At 40.4% G+C, this 1,847-nt stretch overlaps 1 protein-coding gene across 1 annotated transcript; it reads right to left on the bottom strand.

Annotated features, from left to right (window-relative positions):
- Nucleotides 1-588: 588 nt before the first annotated feature.
- On the bottom strand, nucleotides 589-1,605 carry LOC112663346 (olfactory receptor 4S2-like). The gene has a single exon (XM_025452189.3). It carries the CDS (start codon nucleotides 1,603-1,605, stop codon nucleotides 589-591), a length of 1,017 nt encoding a protein of 338 aa, XP_025307974.3.
- Between the last annotated feature and the right edge of the window lie 242 nt (nucleotides 1,606-1,847).

Raw genomic sequence — 1,847 nt, 5'->3', positions numbered from 1 at the left:
TCATCTGTTGATGGGCATCTGGGCTCTTTCTACAGTTTGGCTATTGTGGACACTGCTGCTATAAATATTGGGGGTGCATGCACCCCTTTGAATCACTATGTTTGTATCCTTTTGATAAATACCCAATAGTGCAGTTGCTGGGTCATACAGTAGCTCTATTTTTAGCTTTTTTGAGGAAGCTCCATACTGTTTTCCAGAGTGTCTGCACCAGTTTGTATTTCTACCAACAGTTTAAAAGGGTTCTCCTTTCTCCACATCCTCACCAACATCTGTTGTTTCCTGAGTTGTTAATTTTAGCCATTCTGACCAGTGTGAGGTGGTATATCATTGTGGTTTTGATTTATATTTCCTTGATATTGAGTGATACTGAGCATTTTTTCATCTGTTTGTTAGCTGTTTGTATGTCTTCTTTGGAGAAATGTCTGTTCATGCCTTTTGCCCAAACATTTAATCCACTCAGGGCAATGAGACTATCTCTTTGCCTAAAGCCAAACTATTAGTAACTGGTATAATAGGCCCTTCAAACTAAGTCTTTACACTTCAAATCCAAGGCTATGCTATATTGTAATGTTTCTCATGGGATAAGGCTTAAGGGATGATTACTGACTTGTTCCCAGCAATCCTTTTGGAAACTGGTACAACTGAAGCTATATCAATCCCATTGAGGTTTACACCAGAGCCTCTCTTATTTCTGACCACCAACTTCTCCATCCACAGTCTCTTCATGGCATTTTTCACTTCCATGTTTCTCAGGGTATAGATCAGAGGGTTTAACATGGGTGTGATGATGGTATAAAACACAGCCACCATCTTGTCCTCAGTAAAAGTGGTGGAAGGCCTTAGGTAGATGAAGAGGCAGGGGACAAAAAACAAGATCACCACTATGATGTGAGAAGCACATGTGGACAGGGCCTTACGCCTCCCTTCTGATGAACGGGTCTTAAAGGAAAGCAAGATGACAATGTAAGAGCCAACAAGAATGACAAAACAGCTCAGTGAAATCATACCACTGTTTGCTATCACAATGAGTCCCACAACTTTTGTGTCTATGCAAGCCAGCTTCAGTAAAGGGTGGACATCACAGAAGTAGTGGTCAATTAGGTTAGGGCCACAGAAAGGCAGTTGTACAGTGAGGATGGTCTGGATAAAGGAATGCACAAACCCTCCTAACCAACAGGTTGCCACCAGTATGGAGCAGACCTTCCGGTCCATGATGGTCATATAGCGTAGAGGCTTACAGATAGCCACATACCTGTCATAGGCCATCACTGTGAGAATGAAGATCTCTGTGCAGCCAAATAGATGGCAGAAAAAGAGCTGGGCCATACAACCAACAAAGGAGATGCTCTTGACTTTGGCGTAGGAATCAATAATCAGCTTGGGAGCTGTAACAGAGGAATAGCAGATGTCCACAAATGATAGGAAGCTAAGGAAAAAGTACATGGGAGAGTTGAGATTTGAACTCCTTTGAATAGTCATTATAATGAGAAAATTTCCAGTCATGAGTATCATATAAAAGAATAAGAACAAAAAGAAGCATAGTTGTTGCACTTTCTCATTTTGGGAAAGACCCATGAAGATAAACTCAGTAACATTATTTTCCATGGAACCTGGGAAGTTCACAAGAGAGAAATACAGTGTAGCATTATCTATATGAAGAAAATTGAAGGAAAATTAGATTTGGGAACATGGTACCATAACATTGTTATTTAAAAAAATTATTCTCAAAATGTCTCACTTAAGGTATTGGTTTGAGGAAAGTCTATTTCTTAAAATTACCAGAGATGGGGGAGTGAGTGAGAGGGGAGAAAGAGAGAGAGAGAGAGAGAGAGAAAGGAGAAAGGGAA

This window comes from Canis lupus, chromosome 18, assembly GCF_003254725.2.
Source record: "Canis lupus dingo isolate Sandy chromosome 18, ASM325472v2, whole genome shotgun sequence".
NCBI lineage: Eukaryota > Metazoa > Chordata > Mammalia > Carnivora > Canidae > Canis > Canis lupus.
The sequence above is the reverse complement of the archived record's forward strand: the minus strand, read 5'-3'. Positions and strand labels throughout refer to the sequence as shown.

Excerpts from the sequence above, each read along its gene's own strand:
- LOC112663346 (XM_025452189.3), bottom strand. The coding sequence starts at position 1,605 with ATGGAAAATAATGTTACTGAGTTTATCTTCATGGGTCTTTCCCAAAAT.